This window comes from Nanorana parkeri, unplaced genomic scaffold (genome assembly GCF_000935625.1).
Source record: "Nanorana parkeri isolate BGI_ZX_2015 unplaced genomic scaffold, ASM93562v1 scaffold483, whole genome shotgun sequence".
Taxonomy (NCBI): domain Eukaryota; kingdom Metazoa; phylum Chordata; class Amphibia; order Anura; family Dicroglossidae; genus Nanorana; species Nanorana parkeri.
Window position 1 is genome coordinate 879,216 of NW_017306751.1, and position 23,667 is coordinate 902,882.

The 23,667-nt window shown below is 43.3% G+C and overlaps 1 protein-coding gene across 8 annotated transcripts in view; it reads right to left on the bottom strand.

Moving 5' to 3' along the window:
* The window catches only part of SNAP91 (synaptosome associated protein 91), a 100,156-nt gene extending 76,496 nt beyond the window's left edge, over positions 1-23,660 (bottom strand). For 6 of the 8 annotated variants that reach the window (XM_018560873.1, XM_018560876.1, XM_018560877.1 and 3 more), the window contains exons 1-2: positions 23,562-23,660; positions 22,690-22,827 (exon numbers count right to left, since the gene is read on the bottom strand). In XM_018560873.1, the coding sequence (XP_018416375.1) occupies positions 22,690-22,819 (130 nt within the window). In that variant the 5' untranslated portion in view covers positions 22,820-22,827; positions 23,562-23,660. Of the gene's footprint in view, positions 1-22,689; positions 22,833-23,125; positions 23,332-23,561 lie in introns of those variants that run through there. The other 2 variants (XM_018560872.1, XM_018560871.1) reach the window with 2 other exon arrangements.
* Between the last annotated feature and the right edge of the window lie 7 nt (positions 23,661-23,667).

Here is a 23,667-nt window from a genome sequence, read left to right on the forward strand (position 1 = left end):
AGAAACACATCACAAACGCACCGCACTTGCAGAAACGCATGCAGAGCTGGTCTGGTAATGGTGTGCCAGGGCCCTAAAGGAAAGCTGTGCTGGTAGGAATACAGGGGCCAACAATGCTGACCTCTCATGAAAATGCAACTCAAACTATTAAAGCTACTGATCAGCTTGGCAGCTAGCATTTTTAGAATGAAAAGTGAACAGTGACATTTTCACTACAGCTCAGGGTTTCTTTAACAAAACCCATTTGGTTAGGATTTCAAAAGCAGCAGTCTCTCCTGCAAAAGGGAACAGCCAACTTAGGTCTCCTTTAATGTCCCAAGAGCAGTTCCAAAAAATGATTTATCATTCATCGTTAGTGCAGTTATCACTGCAAGCACATTATTAAGATTTAAATTGTGGAATGCAGTATTAGTTCCAGACTGCAACCTTGTGCTAAAGATGTCTCATGCAAATAGGAGCTCACAAAGTAGACTAAATTTCTGTATAAGCATCTCTTATTCTATATTGTTAATGACAGTCTTATACTTTTCAAAAATGGTTAAACAAATAGCATATGATTTACAATAGGCTTGGCCACAGAATTTGCACTAACCAATACTTGGGCATTATGATATTCAACATTCTAAAACCTATTCTGAATGTAGCAATACGGTGCCTTGCGAAAGTAAAATAGCATCTGGAAGATAGCTTAGAGAAGGTAGATAGGGTATTGATAAACCACATATAAAAACTTTTAGTCAAAAGAATAATTTTGACTAAATTTATACAGCCGGCTACGGAGAGTGGTAACTTAGACTAGGTTCTGCACTTCTGGCATACAAAAGAGTAAAGCGGGGATACATTTTTGATAATGAAGGTTTGTGGGCATTTTGGAATGATCATACCTAGGTATTGAACTTTGAAGACCCAGCAAAGTAGATGGGCTATGGGGTAAATGAGGCAGACATAAGATCTATAGCAAAGATTGTGGCTTTGAAATAATAGTGAGGCCTGAGTAGTAGCCGAACCTCCCAATGCAGGTTTAAGAGTGTTATTGGGGTTGCTGCAGAAATGAATGACACATAAACCACTGTTTTTCCACATGTAAATGGATGGAGAAGACCTATCTGGGGTCAGGTACAATGTTCAAGCTGCTAATGATTTAGTGAACAAGGCACATCTAACACTTGATAAGGGGCAGTGCTGAGGTGTACCTTGTGGAAAGTGAAAAGCAGATACATGGTCATTTGTAAAGATTCAGGAAAAATGGTTACGACCAGACCATAAATGCATCCCCAATACGGAACCTGCCAAGGACCAGATATAAACAAGACCACTCAAGAGAATCAAAATCTTTCTGGGCATCTAAACAGACCAGAACTCTGCTACCCGCATGTGAGTGAGGACATTGTATAGTCTCAAAAATATCTGTCTACTGTTAATGGAATTACTTTCCTTAAAGCCTATTTGATCTGGTTGCACAAGAGAGTATCCATGTACTCTCCATGATACATGGAAATCCCGACGTAGATGACGGGATCCGCCCAGCTGCGCGAGTGACAGCTGGTTGTTTTGTTTAACTAGGAAAGCCTGAGCTTTTGACTTTCAGCACAATACATTTTATGCTGGGTTGATAGCTTGTTCAGGTGAAGGTTCACCTGACCTATCCTGCTTTAGGAGTGGAACCAAAATTAGCCAAGCACCGCTTATTCATCCTTCAATTGTACTTCAAAAACTGTACTGTATTAATCATGACAGGCTGCAGTCTGACTGCAGCCTGTCATGTGGGTGCTGGAGTTTATTAGGGTCCAATTTAAAAGACAGCAAATTGAAAGCGCATTTTACCAACACACAGATACACCCCTGGAAAATTGATAAAAGGAGCGTGGTATGCCCACCCTACCCAACCTATGCAAAGTACCAGGACTTTGCTCCCCATAACATCGGTCTCATTGACAGCATGATATCTGGGTTGTTTGAGAAATGTGACCACCGTCAACTTCTAAAGCTTGTACCTAGAGCCCTTATATTTCAGCTCAGGATAGACAGTGACTTATCCTCCATCACTGATCAGAGGTAAATATTATGAAGAATAACATAATTTTGTCTAAAATAAGTTTTTTAGAGCTTTTCTAGAGTTGCATTGAGAAAATGGAGGCATCCAACTGCAAAGGATAAAAATATTTATACTGATTGACTGACATCAAGCAGTGGGCAGAGCATTAGCCAGCCTGCTATTAGGTATTTCAATCTTAAATAACCAGTAGCAGGCTTTGTTTATTTCTGCCCATTGCCCGATGTAAACATTGCATCAGGGATTTTTTTTTATCGTTTTTCTCCCCAATTCTTGGCAAACGCTGGAATGACTTTGTGGGACATTTTTTTAATTTATTTTAAATAAAGGAATTGTCAAAAAAAAGTGTTCATTTATTTTGTTCAATTAAAAAAAATATTTTTTAAAAGGTGTGTTTGTTGTGTGTTTATTTACATTTTATTTAACTCTTTAGTGAATCAGTAGGTGTACAAGTACCCCTTACTCATTCACATGGGGGGTAGGCATCTGGGTGCCCCCTTTTTTGAAAAGGGGCACCCAGATGCAGATGAGCCCCCATGCCCACAGACCCCCACAACCACTGGGTCAGGGTTGTGGGGAAGAGGCCCCTCTGGAAATGGACCGCCCCAATTTAACTCATCCGAAATTAACGGAATTCGGACTTTCAGACCCAAAAAAACGAAAAATGAAATAAGAAAACATCATAACAAAATTAAACTATTTTTTTGCCGGCTTACATGTCTAAATGGCAATGTGGAGATAAGTGAAGTACAAAGTAAGGGTTTTGTAAAAATACATTAACATACAATGTAGCAACCAAGCGTTGATTTATTTAACCCTTTCTTAGGACAAAGTCCTGCACATCCAGTTCACAACTGATTACGAGATCTGGCGGCCTAGTAAAGACAGGACTAACCATGCCAAACAACTCCCCAGACCCCTCCTTACACATGAGGGGGAGAGCCAACTAAAATGTTTCAGAATGTAAAAAATCGAAGCAGCAATTTTTAAATATGTATAAGTTATGCTATGTAAATGGGAACATGTAACAAATATAAAAGTAGCTGTTATCCCAATTTGGCGTTAACAAGTAGAAACAGTTCACAAACAACTATTCTTGTGGGGCACAGTAAATTAGGCCTGATTCCAGTTTGCCCCAACATAAGCTGGTCCACATTTCTTTCTAAATTCAAAATCTTTCTTTCCTTGCTGCTCACATAGGAATGCCCCCGCAACCAGAGCATTCCTTTTTTTTTTTACTTAGAATTTGTTATTTTTTTCAAAAAGAAATACATATTAAAAAACATAGGAAGACAAGGGGAAAAACATGCATTTGTCCTTATCATACAGGTTACAGAACCTTGGGTGATTACAGCAAAAGAGCAGGTGAGTATTACAAGTACAGAGCAGGTATTATAAATCTTGCACCATTATGATATGTATATTGATATAATGTAAATACAGCAAAATAAATTGCACCTAAGATCACTATCCATTGGGAATTGTTTCCACATTGCATAATCAGAAACCCTAGGTCATAAGCATTTAGCGGACGCTAAGCCAATAGGGATTCCTGGGATGACGGCACAAAATACTTGTAGAAGTATTGGCTTGAGGTGGTCTGTAGTATGAATAAGGCAAGGCGAAGCACAAGGGGGGAGGAAGGTAAGGTGTTATTGTATGTAGTTGGGGGTGGAACCCAGCGATATCAGTGTGTTTTCTTGTTCATATGCGCCAGCCAGGCATCCCATCAGTAGTGGAACTTAGAATTTTGGTTCGCTCTGTATGCCATCAATTTTTCATGAATACAGTAAGTTTGCACACGGTAGATAGTTTCCTGTATGGATGGAGCCGTTGGCGTTTTCCATGAACTAGCAATGAGATGTCTGGCTGCGAATAGGACATGTATGACAATTGACCTATAGTGTTTAGGGTACAAATGTATATCTATGTTTAAAGGAGAACTATGGGGTCAGTGTTTTTCCCCATAGTTCTCCTTAGGGTAACGGGAGGACACAAACTAGCGTCCTCCCGTTACCCTAAGCTCAGTATACCGCGAGCTACAGCTCGCGGTATACTGAGACGCCGCAGCCGGAGCGGATCCCGACGTAGATGACGGGATCCGCCCAGCTGCGCGAGTGACAGCTGGCTCTGCCTATCTAGAGGCAGAGCCAGCTGTACAGGCCCCCCCCCCCGTCCGTTCCGCCAGTCAGCGCTGGCAGATCGGAGCGGGGAGAGGGGAATCCAACCCCTCCCCCTGTCACGGCAGAGAGCCGTGACAGGATCGAGAGGTGAGCGAACCTGGTATGTGTTCGCTCACCTCCCGATCTACTGAGCCGACCTGTGACAGTCTCATTGTCACAGGTCGGCTAGAACTATGAGGTGAGTGGAAATCACTCATCTCATAGTTCTCCTTTAATAAGGCTAATTGTGGTGAAGCCACGGTCAGTATACCAGTTATAGTAGCTAATAATTTGAAAACCTAATTTCAATAGCTGCGTTGATGGTTGCACGACCAGAAAATATGGGATAACCTACCTATTCGTCCACAGATCATCCCTTTTTATGGAGCCGCTTAGGCAAAACGACAGTGCAAGTGAGATGAATGTACAGCTGACCATTCACGGAGGTCTACGATTATCAGCATTAGACCAGGAATACTGCAAATGATCCAGGATATGATGGCTAAAAAGGACCTAAATATTTCTCTGCCGAGCTTTGTAAACAAAGGTCAAGCCACAAAGATGCACAATAGTAGCAGGGCCATTCTGCATGCAACATGCTACCAATTACATCTGATGTGGAGTCCATTGTTATCCTCAATAATAATTAAGGACCAATTAGAAATACAGTCTCCTAGGGAATCAGACATTTGCTGCAACATCTGGGCTCACATCCACACAAATAAGGAATGAAACAGACAATTCATCTGGCTCAAAGTGAAGCAGCATATTCACAAAGAGTTTATCAAAATAAAGACACAATAAGCATGTGCACACGTGCATCTTCTCATGACTCTCCTCCATCAAGGTTTCTAGAAAGAAAAAAAAAAAGAAAAAAAAAACAACAACTGGTGGTGACATGAGGGAAAATGGTTGCATCCAGGTTATGGCACATTTTTAGGTTATATGCTCAATGCAAATTGTAATACAAAAACAGGGATTGTCGATGGCATTCCTCACCTGCAGTCTCAGTGTACTCTGGCTCAGCAGTACGTTCAGGCCTGGTTCATACCTAGGTGTTTTTGAGCAGTTGAAAAAAACACTTTTAAAATGCCTAACACAAGAAATCCCATGATTTTCAATGGCCCCTGTTTACATCCGAGCAGCAAAACGCCAGCAGGAAAACGCCAAACGTAGAAAAAGGTACACAAGTTTCAATCTTGTTTTTCCCCGGTAGACTTCAATGGAAACATCTGCAAACGCGCGGCAGAAGCAAATGGCACATTTCCTGTGTGCGTTTGTATGCAAGGTCGTCCCTTGACAGCAATGTTTCTTAAGCTGCCAGTCAAAAAGATAATGCGCAAAAACGATGCTGCCTAGGCGTGAACCAGGCATCAGACTTCATTAGCTGCCCTGTGAAGACCCACATGGTGGGGTGGTCTGGTTTCACAAATATTGGCACCGGCATAGTGTAGTAGTTTCATTAAGAAATATCAATGTAAAAGCACTCAGAAGTGTAGAGCTAGCCAGGCTGATGAAGGGGATGAGGTTCCCCCGAAAGGTGTCCCTAGCTACGGTAACCTTGTGCAAACAGAAGCTCTAGAGCTGTCAGGTGGATCAATGTCTAGGGGGAAATTGAAAGAACCAGCGGGTTACGCATCCTTTTGGAAAATGTGTCACGTCTCTCCATCGCAGGCTACACTCAAGCTACGCAACACCCCAGCAAGTCCATTAGAGACAGGATCTGTAGCATACTATGTCGTATTTCTGTTGCTACACATAGATCTAGATTTGTGAGTGCAATGGTTTTAAATTGATATTTCTTAATAAATTAAACTCCTACACTATGCCGATGTGCTCTTCTATTCTTTTGGTTTTAAAGTTGCGGAGAATGCCCCTTCCTGAGCTTTTTAAGAAGAGCTGCAAGGCTGATTTGTAGTCAACTTGGACTGTGGCTATCCAAGTTTACTTTTATTTTACCATCTAGTTTACTATGGTTTATACTTTGCATCACCATTCTCATTCTGTATGGTGTTTTCTATCACATTCAGAGCAGGCTGTCGGAATTTCATAGTATCCATATAGCTACTTTTAAAACACTGACCGACAACTGAGTATCAATAATTCGTGTTATTTAGTCTGGGTTAACACAACCTCTATGTTGATATACCCTAAAAAGAACACAATGGTTGCCCGTTCTCATTATTTAGTGACTTTGGTTATAATCTATAGAGACCATGCAACATTGGAGGTCAACGTACTAAATATAGTGGACCTAACCTGCACCTGGACAGGACCAAAGGGCCACATATAATGTCCAGTGTACGCAATACTACAGAAAACAGGGAATGGACATACAACAGGAGAGGGACATCGACCATCAGCATTCTACAGGAGATGGTCAGACAACTACAGGAGACTGTCAGACTGGGTACATGTTACACAATTACAGCCCTTTTACAATTCAGCGCTCCATACAGCACCTTTACACTTTTGGAACCACATTTGATATTCATCTCCACAATATCCATTATAAAAAAAATGTTTTTAAAAGCAAGAGTGAAAGTGAAACACGTGAAGGCAAAAAAACCTAATTTAGCCAGTAAAAACCAGTTTAGTAAACATTTTCCTTCACTGTCCCTGAATAAGCACCTATGCATGAAAAACACAGACTACTGGCTGTTGGGGACCTTGGGCCACAGAGCAAGTACCAAAGGAAGGCATGTGGCTCAATGGACAATCAGGTCTATAGAAAATAGATATGCTAGCACAGATTTCTTATTAAAATAGACATGTAGCAAAGCTAACCTGGTCTTCGTGGTAATTATTACATTTGGTATATTTTAATTATCTGTGCTCCTTTTCTTACTGAAAAGAAAAACAATTAAAACATACCTTAAAAAACAAAATCAAGGAAGTTAGCGTTATTACTCATTTTTGAAAAAGGGGATTGTCATGAAATTGAATTTAGGTCATGCTGCAGAAATAGGTCAACTCTGTGCTCCTGTTCAAGAGAAGCACAGGACTCGCGTCACATTTTAGGGTTCATTTATACTTCAGCATTGCAGTAATGCACATTACATGCGTGGCTGCACCGTTCATTTTGAATGGAACCCCAATGCGCTAAAGGCAACCCCCATGCAATGCAGTGTACTACAACAAAACAAGCAACAGTTCGTTGCATTACAGTTTTGACATCTGATTTTTGGAACATTTTGGTATGTTGCGTTTGTGAAGATTCTCATTCATCCAGGTCATGGTATATCTGTAAAAAATTAGTCAAGGCAACTGGACTTGCTGTATTTTTCTTGAAGACGTTTCACTGGTCATCCAACCAGCTTTCTCAATATAGCTACACAAACAAGTCCATCAATACAAGCCTCTTCTCTCCTGAAGTAGTAACTATTAAAGAAGTTCAAACTCTGTGGTGGCACCTTAATTGCCATGGAGACCTAAGAAATGAAAGCTTGGAGCAGTGTCTACTTTACAACACACAGGGACCATGGGGAATAGAAGTAGCCACCCTCCAGAAGGAAGGACAGTGTCAGCATGAATTCAGAGATGATTTGTGGATCTACAGCCGAGTAATGCACAAATAGCATACATCTTTGTGTATAGTAAAAGGTACTTAAATGCATTTTTAAAGTTTAACTCCTGTGTTTAGTGCCACAGCAAAATCATCATGTATTGTTTCATTCAAATTAGTTCTCCCTCTCCTGAGAAAAAAAAAAAAACAACAGTATTCGAGTATGGATTTGTTAACAGCTATTTTTGCACGGAGATCCTCACCTCCCCCATATATTCCCACAACTGTATATCACCTTTTGTTTCTGTATATGCTGTGGAGACAAAGTACAGACTATATAAAGAGTTAGCATGTTTTCTTTTTCATCCTCATCTAATAAAGGAATCACAGCTGCTAATATCTCCATCTACATATTTGAGCTGCCAAGAGGGAAGAAAAATATCCTGTACTTCCGGGCATGGGAGAGCATGTGACTCCCTCCGCTTCCTCCTATGTGACTGACCAATCAGGAACCCAGAGCTGTCAAAACAGGAGCAGAGAGAAAGTCTTCAATCCCAGCAACCAAATGAATCAGTGGGGGAACTAAAGGGCAGATAATATGTGCAGCTCTAGGGTGCTGACTTTAAGGTGAACCCCTTTTCTTTGCCTGTATAGGAAAAGCGCAGGTTTATGTAAAGGGGAAAAAAAAGCCCTGACAAACAGCACTGCCTGTCCAACGCGACATGGTGTATTTTTTTTGCCACGCAGCAAAGCCTTGTGGCTATGGCACTGTATATAGCACTGTTCAGCTGCACAGATGACACTGCAGCAGGAGTTTGGGGGAAGGGGTGGTGGTAAAAGTGCAGATCAAACCACCTGGGTTTATGGTTCCCCTTGCTGGCCGTGTGAAAGAGGCCTTACACAGTCCCTTGTGCCATTAAATACAAAAAAAGCACAACACCTACCTGATTGGCAATTTTAAAGAACATACTTCACTTCCACTTTAAAGGTTGATGAATATAGATGGAAATGCATGCATCTTTGTTGTCATAACAACCAGATTTTACCTGTTTTTCTAGGGAAGGTGAATAAATAAACAGAAGGCATCGCAGATAGCAAGCAATTGAGCTGCAAGTATGAAAATGACTTGCTAAACTTCACAATTTTGTTGCACAATTAAAGTAAGTCTGCATTGCAAGTCTCCAGATCAATGTGCTTTGCAAAAGTGCTGTACACTTGCAGAGCTCTTGCTAAGACCTGCAGGACTCTTGCTGTAGACTTGCCAAGCAAATGTTCTACAAATTCAAAAAGTGTCAACTAGAACTTGTGCTGCAAGTGTTCTGCAAATCTACAACTTGCCACGAATGTGTGCAGAAAGTTAGAAAGAATTAAAATGTAATCCTGCCATAAGTTTGTGGCAAGTTATCCTTGCTATCTGGGATGTGGCTCTGGATAACAGACACATTTTTTATGTCAGAGCAACTTAGGCTGGGTTCACACCTGGGCGTTTTTCAGCGCTGATCGAAGCATAAAACGCACCTATAGTAACGCCCAGGTGTGAACCCAGCCTAAGGGGCATATTAGTTATAATTTATGCTCAAAATGAATTTGGCCTTCAGTCTATTAATGTACATACAGTAGATCAATAAAACCTATCTGGGTAACACAATCCAAAAGTATAGTTGCTAGAATTACACCTCTTTCCAGTATTTATGCTCTCATTCACGAGAGCTTTAGTTTCTTATCAGCTGTAGAGCACCATCACCACGTTTTATTATTCTCTATGGGTTCTTCTGCACTGTAATGTAGTGACTACATCCTACACAGAGGTTGTAATGGTCGCTTGAACAAACCAACATTAAAAAACCCAAGCTCCGTCGGCTAACAAAGGGGGGGGGGATGGGGGGGGAGTCCGGTGACGTCACGGACATCGTCACCTGACTCCTCCTCCCTTCCCTTCGTTACCCGTCACCGACATCACCAGACTCCTCCCCCTTCCCTTCGTTAGCCGACGTAGCCACTTGGGGATGTCGATGTCCGTGACGTCACCGGATCGCCGACGGGACTCCCGGAAGCCGGCGGAGAGGTGAGTGTTTTCATTAGCGATCAAAATAATTTTAAATCGATCAAAAAGTTTAACGATTCATCGAGAAATTAATCTTTAATTTCCACAGCCCTAGAAAGAAGCCATCCTAAAACAGGATATGAGGGACAGTTCTCAGAGGACCAGCTGATTATGCGGGATCCTAAAACATCAAGGAGCAGCATCCATTATATATGCAATTTCACCAGCATTTAAAATAGATTAAAAACCATTTGACTTTAATTAGCATTTGAAGTAGTTCAAAAAACCTTTTGACTTTAAACCACCATTATCTGCCACAAATATCCAGCTGGTGAAAACTTTCACAGGTTAGCTACAAGCTGTATAATGTCTACATTAAAATCATGTAAGGGTTAAGCCTGCAGTAAGCACACCCAACAAATAGTAGTAGAGTCCAGGGTGATTTATTTATTTTCTTTATATCAGAGTAGCAGGAGATAAAACTATCAACGCGTTTCAGGGGCTTAACACTTCATCAAGGCTTAAAGAACAACCGTGGTCAGGATAAAAATTAACCCTTGCAGTGGGTCTACCCCACGCTGGAAGGGTTAAGTGCTCGTTTTGGTCCAGGGTGTAAAATAAAGATATACTCACCAGATCCTCAGTCCCGTCTGGCTGCTAGACAGGTCCCTGTAGCTCTGGTGGTCCAAGGACCCTTGACATCATCACGTCCATTCACTTGCATTGGATGTGAGGATGCCAAGGGATCATTCACAGCAAAAGCGGAGGGAGAGAGAGGCGAGTAGTCACCGCTGTGGGGCCGAGGGTTGGGCGAGTGCATCTTTTAATCTCTATTCTCTTATGAAGAGTAGGGAAAAAAATAAAATAAATTATATATATATATATATATATATAATCACACACACACTATATTGCCAAAAGGTATGGGACACCCTTCTAAATCATTGGATTCAGGCGAGAAATTTCCTTCCTTCCAAATATTCCGCGGTCACCCGTTAGTGGTATTATAAGAAAGTGGAAGCAACTGGGAACAACAGCAACTCAGCCATGAAGCGGTAGGCCACGTAAAATGACAGAGCGGGGTCAGCGCATGCTGAAGTGTACAGTGCGCAGAAGTCGCCGACTGTCTGCAGAGTCAATAGCTACAGACCTACAAACTTCATGTGGCCTTAAGATTTGCACAACAGTGCATAGAGCGCTTCATGGAATGGGTTTCCAAGGCTGAGCAGCTGCATCCAAGTCTTACATCACCCAAGTGCAATGCAAAGCGTTGGGATGCAGTGGTGTAAAGCCACTGGACTCTAGAGAAGTGGAGACGTGTTCTCTGCAGTGACGAATCACGTTTCTCTGTCCGGATCTGTCTGGGTTTGGCAGTTGCCAGGAGAACGGTACTTGCCTGACTGCATTGTGCCAAGTGTAAAGTTTGGTGGAGGGGGGGGGGACCTGTTCCAACACGACTGCACACCAGTGGACAAAGCAAGGTCCATAAAGACATGGATGAGCGAGTTTGGGGTGGAGGAACTTGACTGGCCTGCACAGATTCCGGACCTCAACCCGATAGAACACCTTTAGGATGAATTAGAGCAGACTGCAAGCCAGGCCTTCCGTCCAACATCAGTACCTGACCTCACAAATGCGCTTCTGGAAGAATGGTCAAACATTCCCATAGACACACTTCTAAACCTTGTGGACAGCCTTCCCAGAAGAGTTGAAGCTGTTATAGCTGCAAAGGGTGGGCCAACTCAATATTGAACCCTACGGACTAAGACTGGGATGCCATTAAAGTTAACATACTAGTAAAGGCAGGCGTCTCAATACTTTTGGCAATATAGAATTGGATTTGGCTTTGGTAAATCAGGACTTCAAAAAGTAAAAGATTCAGTCAGAGCCGGCGCTACCACACAGGCAGCACAAGCGTCCGCCTGAGGGCACACAGGAGCAGCGCAATGAACGGGGCTCGGAGCTTCAGTTTCCTATAGTCAGAGCCCCGCCCCCAGCTCCCATTGCTGTCGGCTCTCTCCGGATCCTGTTGGTGCTGTTCCTGTACTGTCTCGGCCGAGATATTAACATATGAAATGCTGCGGTGATTTGCATATCAGTAAGCCGCGGCCCGTTCATATGTAAATATCGCTGCACATTCATATGCAAATCAACGCCACCCTTTGTAGAACTTTATTTTATTTTCATTTGCACAATTTTGTATTCCGGAAAAAGAATGTACCTATCCATAAGTGGTGGAGTAAGCAGTGGCGTAGCTTGGGTTGTCAGCGCCCGGGGCAAGTCAAGTATTGAACCCCCCTACCCTGTGGACCGTTAGCACTCCCTTGAAAATTTATAACAGTATGGAATTGCGTATGCTTGGACATGCGTATGCTTGGACAATGTATTGGGCATGCATGCAGGCCCCCACAAATGCACAGCAGAATTTTGATCCACAAAAAGCATGGGTTTTATTCCTGTCATACATTAGATTATACAAACTAGGGATGCACCAATAAAAAAATTTCCAGACCAAGTACATGTACCGATGCTTTTCCTGAAGTACTCGCCTATAGCAATACCTTTTTTTTTTCTTAGTGTAATGTGACAGTTTTTCTAAAACAATACAGACTAATGATTTTAGGACAGTGGTAGAGAACCAGGGCCCGGTCGTGGCTGCAAACACTGCATCCCTGTAGAGGGACTACAAATTCCAGCAATACATTATACAGCAATGCAGAATAATTCCATCAGCTATAGAGGACTACAAATCTTAGCAAATATTTAAAACCCCTCTTGTAATAATCATAATGACACAATACCCAATTATCCCAATATTTTCTCCAATAAGGGAAGTGTCACTCACTGGTCTACTCTGATCTGTGGTTCGAGCCTCACCTGCAGGGCGGAAAACCTCTGCAGCACCTTCTCCTTGGCAGGGGCCAGTGCAGCGGGTCCTCAGTGAGCGCCTCCCCCAGCAGGACGTCATGCTGCCTGCACAGTGGGTAGTGGCTCCGACCGCAGTAGTTCCACCAGTGGCAGGCCCCCTCCTGGCCACGCCGCTGCGGGCACGTGGGAATACTATCACACGTGACTAATCCTAATGTGTACATTCTGTGCCGGGCGCAGTGCACCCGCAGCAACCCTAACAGTTTGCGCCCAGGGCAACTGCCCCGCTGGCACCCACACCTCTGGGTATACAAATGCAGTGCTGTGGTTCTTATGATTGTGCTCAGTCAATACACACAGCAAAAACATAATGGGGATTAACGTCAATGAAATAGGAGACTACCAGTGCAAAACTAAATTTTCTGGAGCAGATTTTACATCTGAACATCTAGTAAAAAGGTCCATTGGACGATTGCATGGACCTAGAAGTGAACTAGTACAAGGTTCAGAGTGCACAACGGCATGAATGGAAGAGGAATGTATAAAACAAGTTACCACATATAGGCATTTACATAAAACAAAGAAGAGTCTTCTTTTCATTTAGGAATTGTAACTTTCTCTGCATTTGTGACTCCTGCCCCTGCAGTCTTGGACATATGAATCTCTTTTTGACCTTCTGTGACAGAGTTATCATGTTACTTGCATTAGTTTGCCATTAAACCACATTCACAACTAATGTACACCAGTCATGATAAACGTATGGGTGCTGCTATTGCTGGCCTCCTCTTAAAAAATGCTAGTTTCCTAAGTGTGTCTATCTTCAATCATTTCAAGTCATAGACCTGCAACAGCATGCAGCAATGAGTGCCAGAAAAAGTGTTTCTCTACACCTGTTTAGGTCAGTGATTCAATGCCAAAACATCACCGGGACACCCAGAGGACTAGCATTCTGTAGAAGTGAGAAATGGTAGCCTACAAAATCCTTTCATGACAGGAGTACATTAGAAGTGGTCAGGGTCATGTTTTGTATTAGCAATGCTACTAAAGAGCAGTAGATGGTGAATTTATGAATCAAGCAGCATGCTCAGTAAATGAGTCACATAACCTTCCTGTTTAGTATTGATTTGCTGAGCAGCAAAGTTGATAAACGTTTGCGTTTCTTCAGTTATGGGATACAGAGTGTCACTTGGTTTGTAACTATAATTGTTGGGTCAGTATAGTGCATGTGTCTCTAAAATAAAAAACACACACACCACAATGTGGGGCCCCTCCAAAATCTTTGCCAGACCTTAACCCAAAATAGGAATCTGGTATGGATTTTAAGGAGGGACTCCATTCAAAAGAGTTAGGAGGGACCCCATTCAAAACAGTAGGGTTCCCACCCTCACATTAGAAGAAGGATGACATTGGGCAGGAGGCAGAGCAGGCCTGGACGGAGGCAAACTTCCATCTCTTCTGAATGGATCCCACTCTTTGTAGATTAGCATAATTTATTTCCATGGTGCTAGCGGCTGACTCGCCTGCATCATGGTAAAACATTTTTAAAAGGCACCCCTGAGGAATCCAGAAGACACCCTGGCTGTCATCTGGCTCCGAAGCTAGTACAGAATGATAGAGAGATGCTTGCTACATTGTTTCAGGTTACATTCATACCCGAACATTCACAAGCGATTTTGGAGCATTTTGTATGTATGCGTTTTTATGTATTTTTTTCAGTCGTATTCAGCTTTTAGTGTTTTTGTTTTAGTCAATGGAAAGCTGGGTACAAGGAAAAGGAGGAAATGAAAAACAAACACTCATTTCCAGGCATTTTCAGACACGGCTGCTGAAGTCTATGGGACCAAAACACCCCAATCTGCTTCAAAAGCAGCTCTTCTACCTTCATAAATTCAGGAATTGAGCTACAGCTGTCTGAGTGTTCATATGTGAACAGGTACAATTTAAAAAGCATGGGATTTCCGTTGAGTGTTTGAGATTTGAGCTTCCAGCTACAAAACACTAACAAGGTGTGAATCAGGGCTCAGGGTGTCCTTGTGTAAAACACAACTAAAGTGTTTACGGTACTTCACATGTGACATAAATGTAGGATTTCAGAGCGGAAGCCATGGAGAAATCACTTGGTAACAAAAAAATAAAATAAAAAACACTAATGGTAAGTCAGTAGCCTGCTAAAAGGCTCCATTCACACCTAAATGTGAGAGTATGTAACCTGGCTAGAGAGACGACATTTTTGCACATTTTTATGTTTTTCAAGCGTTTTGTATGATTTGTAGTACAGGAGCAGATTCCGGCATTTTTAGAGCGCCTGAAAAACACGCGGCTTCTAACTAGAGGTGCACCGAAATGGAAATTTTAAAACCGAAATAAAAAAAAATTGTCAGGCCGAAACCGAAAATGTTTTTTATTTTCATTTTTTCAAATATTTTTATTATTATTATTATTATTATATACACAGGAGGCTGAGCGAGTGGTGTAGGGAGGAGAGCCCAGCCTCCTGTGGCAGCGCAGCCTGTCTCCGCCCCCACACCGCTCTGCCGGAGGCTGAGCAGTGTGGGAGGAGACGCCGGCCGCTCACAGCGTTTTCCTCCCATAGCGCTCGGCTGACTATCAGTTTCTCTACTCCCCGGACACAGAGCAGCGCCCATCGGTGAGGAAAGAAAGAATGGATGCGCTGCTGTTACGGCAGGAAAATAGCACTTTCGGCATTATGCCAAAAGTGCCATTTTCGGCCGATATGTTTCGGTGGCCACTATATCGGTGCATCCCTACTTCTAACCCTTTCAGGAACATTGGCTACCCAGCTCCTGGGATTTCACCGACCCTGCTTTAGTAATTGGCTGTAACAATCTATACTATGACATACACAGCAGAAACATATTACTTTAATTACTCAACTGCTTCATGTCTAAAAAGGTGCCCATACACTGTACGATTCTCGTACGAGAATCGCGGGAAAAACCGTGATCGTACGATAATCGTACAGTGTATGGAAGGCGTGCGAACGTTTCTACTGTATGGTCGCACGTCTTCCGTCGAACAAGCAGACTTAAAAACCCGCCAACAATCGTACGATTCTTGGTGGGTTAGTGGCCTGCTTGTTCGACAACTGCCGAACGGGCCGGTGTGCGCACATTGCCCGTTTGCAGTGATCGGAAGCCCGCCCCTCACTGCGGTCATCGGAAACCCTGCAGGATTTTGATGATCGCAAGTACGATCTGCCCGTCCAAGATGGGCAGATCGTACGAGCTTTCAATAAGCTTACGACCATCGCAAGACAAAAGTCTTGCGATGGTCGTAAGGTGTACGGGCATCCCGCGATCATATGATAATTGGCAGGTGTATGAGCAGCGTGCGACCCCATTTACTGTACGGTCACATGACTTTAGTCTTACGAGCACACTAGAAAGCGCGATCGCAAGTCAAAATCGCACACTCCCCGCTCAGCATTGCAATCATCGCCAAGCGATGATCGCAAGTACAATCTGTCTGTCCAAGATGGGCAGGTCGTACGAAATTTTAATTGCCTTACAACCATCGCACAAGTCGTGCGATGGTTGTAAAGTGAAAGTGTATGGGCAGCTTTAGGGACAAATCTGACACACACACACACACACACACACTTTAACTCCTTTGTTTCAAACAGCAATGATAACCATGTTCACACCCCTTCTAGATTGTAAGCTCAGTTGAGCAGGACCCTCCTGTACTGAATTGTATTGCAACTGTACTGTCTCCCTTTATTTTGTAAAGTGCTCAGCAAATATTATCATTTTTTATTCATCATAATACATTTTTCATCTAGACTTTGTTAGGTAAAGTTTTTGCCAGAGGTTTATCTGTTAAAGAAGTCTCTGTTTTGGAATTATCACAAAAACAGCAACTTCAATTGTGGCTGGCTGGGTATATTTAGGAAAAAGGAGCCATGTTTAAACGGTCAGCTCTTCAAATCCTAAGATTGCATGGGTGTGTAGAGGGACAAAACTACAGGAAGTGAAGAGTTAAAGGCTTAGTATACCTTTCTGAACATGTTTCATGTAACACCTACATTTAAGGTGTAACATAAAACATGGTCATGTCACACAAACTCCCACCTCCCTCCTGCCCACCGTACCAGAATTGCAGGGTTCTTCTTCTCAGAGTTGCATACTCTTGAATTCGGCAGGGCTCTACCCACACAGCAGTGTCTTCCATTCACAGATCCTTTGACAGGATCTGTGAATGGAGAAACTACAAGTCCCATCATCAACAACCATGGCAAAGGGGTTTGCAGTTTCAATGGAATACAAGTATGGTGACTTCACTGCACTTTTATTCCACACATTCTTCCTGCCATCACTGTTACTGAATGTCTGTACCTCAGTAAAGACATGGATGGGAGGAAAAGTCTGCAGGAGCCAGATCAATGCAAATATAGGTCAGTCTTCAAGTCATTTTTCAGGATAACTGGCACATCTTAAAAGCTGAATTTCATTAGTACATCAAAACATAGCTGTTTTACTAGCGGAAGATACTTAATTTATGGATATAGCCCCAACCCTGCCAGAGAGTACAGCCAGGTTGGTGATCTGGACTTCTCTACCGTGATAAAACATTTAGCTCCTTTTGCACATCTGCAATGCAGCATCACAGCTGCACTGCAGGGTGCATTGTGGTAGAGCAGCCCATTAATTTGAATAGGCTGCCTACAGCAGCTAAATCGCACTCAAAGAAGTACATGCACTTTTTTTTTTAACCCCATCAAACTTTAACGCATAGTTTAGGCTTCCATACAATGTGGTGTGATGCAACTCACTTGCAAATGGCTAGGGGTGTTGGGGTGTCATTACGAAATAATGGCATCACAGCGCACCTAATATTACAACATCTCATGCTATGCAGGATCGCATTTGACATCACACCACAACGCATGGTAATATCTTACCATGCGATGAAACTTGCACGTGATGGCTAGGTGCAATGTGGTGCCATTAGGATATAATGGCACCGTAACCAGGGACGGACTTACTCTCTCTGCTGCCCCAAGGCCAGGTTCCTCAATGCGCCCCCCCTCCCCCCCCCCCCCCCCATGGAGAATGGCAGACCTGCATACAAGAGATCTCGGTAACATCGCCAGGCTCACTTGTACAGAACAAGCGGCGGCTTCCCCGCTGTACCTTTAGCTTTGCTTGCCCAAAGCATGTCCCGGGCATGGGGAAATAGGAATTCCACACCCGTGTTGCCCCAAGGCCGGGCCTTGGTTGGCCTTTAGGAAATCCATCATGTGATCTTAGGCAATGCGGGATCATGGTTCACTAAAACTTGGTCACCTCTCTGCTATTGGACTGTGTTTATATAGTGAAGGAGCAGCAGTAGATGGATAAGCTAATCCTTCTCCCTCTACTCTGTCAACATGTTCCCTGCAGCACATACAGTTGTGCTCAAAAGTGCATACCCTTGGAGAATTGGTAATATATGAACCATTTTTAAAGAAAATATGAGTGAGCAGGCAAAACACATTTCTTTTGATTATTATGGGATTCATATTCATTTGTAGGTCAGAACAGAATGGCACAATCAAAACAAAAACATGGCAACAAATAAAAAATTAAATGACCCCAGTTCAAAAGTCTACATACCCTTAGTTCTTAATACTGTGTATAGCTCCCTTTAGCATCAATGACAGCATGCAGTCTTTTGTAATAGTTGTCTATGAGGCCCCGAATTCTTGCAGGTGGTATAACTGCCCATTCATCTTGGCAAAATTCCTCTAGGTCATGCAAAGTCTTTGGTCATCTTGCATGAATCGCACGTTTGGGATCTCCCCAGAGTGGCTCAATGATATTAAGGTCAGGAGACTGTGATGGTCACTCCCGAACCTTCACCTTTTTCTGCTGTGACCCTTGTGCTTAGGGTCATTGTCATGCTGGAAAATCCAAGAGATTCCCATGTGCAGCTTTCATGCAGAAGAATGCAAAGTGTCTGTCAGCATTTTCTGATAACATGCTGCATTCATCTTGCCATCAATTATCACAAGATTCTCCGTGTCTTTAGAGCTCATACACACCCAAAATATCAGTGAGCCACCACCATGCTTCACAGTGGGGATGGTATTCTTGCTGCCTTTTTGAAACCTCTCCATTGTTTATGGTTCTGACCTTAAAGCTCTATTTTGAGCTTGTCACAGCAAATTACAGTGTGCCAGAAGCTGTGAGGAGCATCAAGGTGTTGTCAGGCATATTGTAATATCGGGCTTTTTTGTGGCATTGGCACAGTAAAGGCTTCTTTCTGGCAACTAGGCCATGCAGCTCATTTTTGTTCAAGTATTGTCGTATTGTGCTCCTTAAAACAACCACATCATCTTTTTCCAGAGCAGCCTGTATTTCTCCTGAGGTTACCTGTGGGGTTTTCTTTGTATCCCGAACAATTCTTCTGGAAGTTGTGGCTGCAATCTTTCTTGGTCTATCTGACCTTGGCTTGGTATCGAGAGACCCCGAATTTTCCACTTCTTAATAAGTGATTGATAGTACTGACTGGCATTTTCAAGGCTTTGGATATCTTGTTATATCCTTTTCCATCCTTATAAAGTTCCATTACCTTGTTACACAAGTCTTTTGACAATTCTTTTGTGCTCCCCATAGTTCAGTATCTAGCCCGCTCAGTGTATCAACATGAGAGTTAACAAACTCATTTAGAATGTAAAAACGCCACATGTGGGAAATTAAACTTTAATTGCCATTTTAACCTGTGTGTGTCACCCTGTGTGTCTAAAGGTGGCCATACACTGTACAACCATCGCAAGACCTTAGTCTTGCGATGGTTGTAAAGTGATCTTAAAAACGTACGATCTGCCCATCTTGGACAGGCAGACCGTACTCTCAATCATCGCAAGCCCGCCCCCCTGAGGGGTGGGCTTCCGATGGCCGCAAGCTGAACGGGCAGTGTGCGCGTGCGCACACCGGCCCGTTCGGCATTTGTTTCCCCGAGCACCGTTCAAACCAGCCGAAAATCGCACGATTTTCGGCTGGTTTTCTAGCGTGCTCCTTAGACAAAAGACGTGCGATCGAACAGTAGAAACAGTCGCACGTCTTCGTTCACACTGCTCGATTCTCATACGATCGCGGGATTTCCCTCGATTCTCGTACGAGAATCGAGCAGTGTATGGGCACCTTAACAAGGCCAAACATTCCAGGGTATGTAAACTTTTGATCAGGAACATTTGGTTGATTTCTGTTATCATTATGATTTAAGAAGCAGTCAAACAACTATGCGATAAGAAATGGCTTCACATTATCACTATCCCAAAATAAAAGACAGTTTTGTTGCATGATCAGTCATATTTTCAATATCATTGCCAAAATTTCACGATTTCTGCCAGGGTATGCAAACTTTTGAGTACAACTGTATGTAAACAGCAAACCAACAAAGCAAAGCCGCTCAACCTCCTATACCAATATCCAGGCTGAAACCACAGTACTCAGCGTCAGTATCTGCCAAACCCCATAAAATGTATTGTAGAGAAAAAGTCACACAAAAAGAATCCACTCAGAGCAAACTTTTTTACAGTGGCATTAAAAACAGTAGATAAAACATCTAAAGCAATTCAGAACTATACATGGGCCTAAGGCCTGGTTCACACCTGGGCGTTTTGCAGCGCGTTCCTACGCTCTGTAAAAACGCTAAACATGTGAAAACCAATGATTGCCTATGGGCATGGTTCCCACCTGGGCGTTTTACAGCGCTGCAAAACGCCCTACGCCCAAAGAAGTACAGGAGCTTCTTTGGGGCGTATTTGCCGCGCGTATCCGTTGGGATACAGCCAGGTAGCCCTCGAAAATGCGCATATTCGATACGCCTAGGTGTGAACCCAGCCTTAACCATAGCAATTATGATTAAGGCCCACGTACGGTATAGGGCTGAAATGCATTAGCTTTTTTGTCTGCTGTTTTTAATGCCACTGTAATAAAGTTTGTACTGCGTGGATCCTTTTTGTGTGTCGGTTTCTCTACAATACAATGCACCAACTGTTGGCCATCACTCTCCCAGTTCTACTCTACAAGGAATAACCAACTCAAATCTGGGTGCCTACACTACACTAGTACACTAGCACTTAAAATACATTAAAACATAATATTTTAATGCTTACATAAACTTAATTAACTGGAGTGTACTTGTGTCTGCCTGAAGTTCAGCTTGGAAACAGCAACAAGATATTACATGCTTTCCTAGGAATGGTCATGCACTAGTAATCCTGCAGTAACTGCTCCTAGTTCACTTTGCTCTGTACACAAACAGGAAGGTATTCTTCCCTTTTCCTATGAGCAAGGGTATGCCTGAGGACTTGTCCTGATCACTAGCAGTGCTCTAACTGGCTACATTGCGCTCAATAAATTTTCCTATAGCCAGCATTAGGGCCTTTTCAGACCAATATATTAGTGATACAATAGTAATTCAGGAGCTCTGCTATGGCATGTTTATTATGTTTAAAGTAAGATCTCCCTAACAATAACCAAATGTTTAATCAGAACACAGATACAAATTCTGGTCACATCACGGCATGCATGTATCAAAGATTCTACATACTTCAGTGTGGTGTGGTAATATGTACAGAGAATGTATGCACTTGTACTACAAGTCCCTCTGCCGCAATGGTAGACAGGACTTGTAGTCTCTCCATTCACAGATCCTATCAAAAGGATCTGTGAATGGATGACATAGCTGTGTGGGAGTCATGCCCAATTCAAATTCTGATAGGAGCCAGGGGGGAGAAGAATGCTGGGATTCAGGCAAGTGGGGGACAGGTTGGAGACGTGACCCTGAATATGGATGTAACATAAAATGTGGTTGAAAAGGTAAACAGACTTTAAAAGCACAAAATTGCATTGCAGCACACCTAACATTGCAACAAGCGATCTCATGCAATGCAGATCGCATTAGGCATTGCACCACAATGCATGGTAATAGGTTAGTCAAGGCCTTGTCTGCATTATCTATTTTCCAAACGAAAGTACAGCCCTCCATATTGGTTGCCATAGAAAATGGAGCCATTTCCCCAGGGGACATTTTTTATAGTAGTTATCATTCAGCTTGGCAAATAAGAGATCGTTGTTCATTCATTCATGCCAGGCTTCTCAATTTTTATTTGACAGCTTCTGGCTGAAAAATCCAAGCGTCAGCTTACACCACTACTAGATGGGTCACCTGATGTTCGCCATGCAATGTCTGCTCATGAATTACACACATCAACCGCTATTTATACAGTTATCTCAGAATGGGACAATACAGAAAATATCCTACACAAAAACATAGAAAAGGAAATCACGCCATCGAACAGAATATTATACTGAACCTATTCAACCCCCACCCCGGTATCATGCATTGCATCTGATGCCCAAGACAAAGGCACACCAGAAACAGACCACTGGACAATTGTTTCAGAGGCCAATACAGATTGATGTCAGGGGATCTAAAATGTAATTGAGTTCCCAAGCAAGCAGAAGAGACATACACTGGACTATAGGGAAGCAGGGGTGTGGCAGACGTATCACACATACATTAAGGATACCAGCTGATAAGACTTGATCAGCATCTCTTTAATGTATGGAAGGTTAAAAGAAGGTCAGAGATAGAAAGCCATAAAAATTCTATAGAGTACCCATGAATGCAGCGGTTCCCAGTCACAGCATACATATATGCCAGATCAAATCTTTTTCGCAATGATCAAACTAGAACATCATGAATGAATAAAGCAGCGAATGGTTCATTTAATAACATTAGGTAGCATGGATGCCATCTTCCTCCATTGCACATGTCATGTCAATACCATTTACAATAACAAAAAATTAAAAAAAAAGGCCTTGTAGTGAACCAGTCACCAAGTACCATCACCCTTCAAGGTGGTTACTGTTAACCCATGCAGGCCTAGGAGCATGTGATCTAAGGAAACCAAAACGAATGCCATATTTTTCACAAACATTTGGGAGTGGGCAGCAATAGATGGTCCACTGCAGGCTGTGGGATTTAACCCTGCACATCCCAGTGATCTATATGCTTGGTCATAGTAATAAAGAAGAGTGCTTACAGTCAAGGTGCTTCTTCTTTGGCCCCATGACTTCATGAGTGGTGGCCTTGCACACAGCCCTGGCCACTGCCGAGCCTGTCACACTGTACTGTGCGGCTGCGATGCGATCTGTCAACGTCTGGCCCGACATCTTCTCTCCTGTGACAAGAGACATCCACAACACATCAGTACAATGCCATCCCCGATCGCAGCAGCATGCAGCTACACGGACATGTTCCCTTCATCTAGCCATCCATTTGCAGCATCTGCGGAGGAGCCAGAGCCATGGATGGTGCAGAAGGAGACCACATCATCATTGCTCGTATCCTAGTTACTGCAAACCAGAAAGCCCTCCTTTCCCAACACTGGCACCATCTGATGCTGCAGTGAGCCCCCCCCCATGCTGCTATTATGCACCCCCACTTCTGATCGGAGCACAACACCCTGCAATGAGCACCTGGTCAGCCTTCCGATGAAGCAAGCCCCCCTTCAGATGAACAGCACCACCACCGAGGTCTTGTCCCTCAGAATACAACACATCCTCCACCTCCTCCTCCTCCCTGTTATCCTCCCTGGCAGCCTGGGATTAGAATATCACCGCCCCACCCCCACCTGCACTCTCACATCTCTCCCTTCTAAATTATTAAAGGGGCAAAATGCTGCCTGATGCCTGCACAGTACCTAGCGCTCCGGGGATCCCCTGCATAGCCATGCGCTGCGATCGTGATACATCAGACAGCTGACTGCATTGCATGCCTCGAATGCTGCCAGTACATAGGGATCAGTGCCTAGGATGGGACTGGATCACATTCTGTAGGGGTGCCTAGAGGATTTCATTGCACACAGTAGCGCAGCCTTGGGCTCAGTGCTTGCTACAAGAAGGATGCTCAGACCTGTGTGTGCCTCTGCGGGTTATTTTCTTCTGTCACTCCCTGACCGTCGTCCTCCTCCTAGTGTAAGTGATGCTGGAGAAGGGAGAGACTAAGCTTGCTCCCCCCA